This window comes from Quercus lobata, chromosome 12 (genome assembly GCF_001633185.2).
Source record: "Quercus lobata isolate SW786 chromosome 12, ValleyOak3.0 Primary Assembly, whole genome shotgun sequence".
NCBI classification, from domain to species: domain Eukaryota; kingdom Viridiplantae; phylum Streptophyta; class Magnoliopsida; order Fagales; family Fagaceae; genus Quercus; species Quercus lobata.
Window position 1 is genome coordinate 38,636,595 of NC_044915.1, and position 1,868 is coordinate 38,638,462.

Consider the following 1,868-nt stretch of genomic DNA (forward strand, 5'->3'; position numbering starts at 1 on the left):
GAAAGGAAGGGCCATTTTTAATCTAGAATTCCACCATTACGCAACACAGTTAAATCAATAATCACCATGACTCATGGCTTAGAAGAAAAAAAACATAATCATTTGTGTAATCAAATTAATATAAAATTCTTAACTTGCTCCAAGAATGCCTTGCCCCTAGAGGAGTCATGAAAATCCACCCCATGACAACCTCCAACACCGAAATGACCCACCACGTGTACACCATGTTCCTCCAACAGCTTCACCAGCTTAACCTGATGATCAAACAAATGGTCCCCATCACAACCAGTCACCAAAACCTTCCATCCCAGCAACCTTATATTTTCCAACAGCTTAGACCCACCTCCCACCGTTGGATTGCAATACTCATGATCACGGTCAACCCCAATTGGCAAAGACAACTCCCACATCAGATCAGTAACACACAGTGGCAACGTTGGATCGTTGACCAACCTCAACTCTGACTCACTCCTTTGGGTCCCACCAAAGAATGGTTGTTGCAATATCAGCCCTCGGATATTCAAAGGCCCTAGATGGTCAGCTTCCGCAGCTACACGTAGTCCTGCACGGTAGGCTATGTTTCCCCCAGCACTCATGCCCATGATGAAACAGTTTGAAAAATCAGCGTACTTTGTCAACCAATCATCTTGGGTGGTTTTGATCCGGTACAACGCTTCCACAGCATCATCATAAGCCGCCGGGAGCCGATGCTCCGGGGCGAGGCGGTACTCGACCGATGCGATGATGACACGTAGTTCATTGGCCAAGCGGACACAATGATCATGTACAGTAGATGAGGCTGCACTGTATAAGATGAATCCTCCCCCATGGCAATAAACTATAAGAGGTAGCTTCAGGTGTGAGGAGCTATCAAGTGCTTCACGAGGTAGATATATTCTGACCCATGTGTTGTTTGATTGGTTAATTGGGATGTCTTTGGAGAGAACTGAAATGGGAAGGCTGGGATCAGATGTGGGTGGGGTTTCTGGAATATCGAGAGCTCGGGTTATCGTGCCGTCTGGGTTTCGGACTATCTGGAGGAGCTGGTACGGATCCCCGGTGGGATTGATTGGTGCATTTTGACCTGACATTTTACTCTCTTTTGATGGCTGTTAGAAATTTTGGCTGCCTCTTGTTTCTTTATAGTATATTGCTTATAGATCCAAAAATATGTTAGATGTTGTATTAATACTATCAGGTATAAGCTTCCAAAACAAAAAATTATTCAAAAATACTAAAAGGTGTAAAGATGACCAATGGATTCGGTGGGTGATTTTTCTGAAAAAAAAAAAAGATTCGGTAGGTGATGAATCCATGCATGACGAAGCAGCTGATAGCGAAATATAGAACAGACAAATTTACTCGATACAACTTATTTTTGGTGAAACTGAAAATTGAAACTAAAAACACTGTAGCAAAATAATTTTTAATTGTATAAATAGTACTGTAAGACTAATTTTTAATGAAAAACTTGTTGAAAAATGTAATTTGTGAGATCCGTAAATAGTGCACGGGTGCACTGTTCACAGTTGACTTGTCAACAATTGCAGGCTGAACAAAAAAAAAAAAAAACTGCAGATTACAAAACGCAATCGCCAAATTAATTTGAATCCAAACGGGTACTATATTATTCCATAAAAAAATTAATTTTAAATTATTACGATTGAATTGAAGTCACTTTCACTAGCTTTGCAATTGAGTCCTAAAAACAATCGGATGTGAGCAATATGTTAGATTTTTATTTTTAAGATATATAAAATAGAATTTCAACTTATGTCTCTTTATCCTGATTACTCTTTATTTTCTCCATAATCATTACTTTTTATCATGCAAAGACTTTATCAATTGAAACTGTTTTCCATATATTT

The 1,868-nt window shown here is 39.2% G+C and overlaps 1 protein-coding gene across 1 annotated transcript; it reads right to left on the reverse strand.

The window, feature by feature from the left end:
* Positions 1-1,169, reverse strand: LOC115971778 (carboxylesterase 1-like). Its single transcript, XM_031091808.1, has one exon. It carries the CDS (start codon positions 1,089-1,091, stop codon positions 111-113), a length of 981 nt encoding a protein of 326 aa, XP_030947668.1. The 5' UTR covers positions 1,092-1,169; the 3' UTR covers positions 1-110.
* Between the last annotated feature and the right edge of the window lie 699 nt (positions 1,170-1,868).

What these genes read in the sequence shown, in the direction of transcription:
- LOC115971778 (XM_031091808.1), bottom strand. Translation starts at nt 1,091, where the DNA reads ATGTCAGGTCAAAATGCACCAATCAATCCCACCGGGGATCCGTACCAG.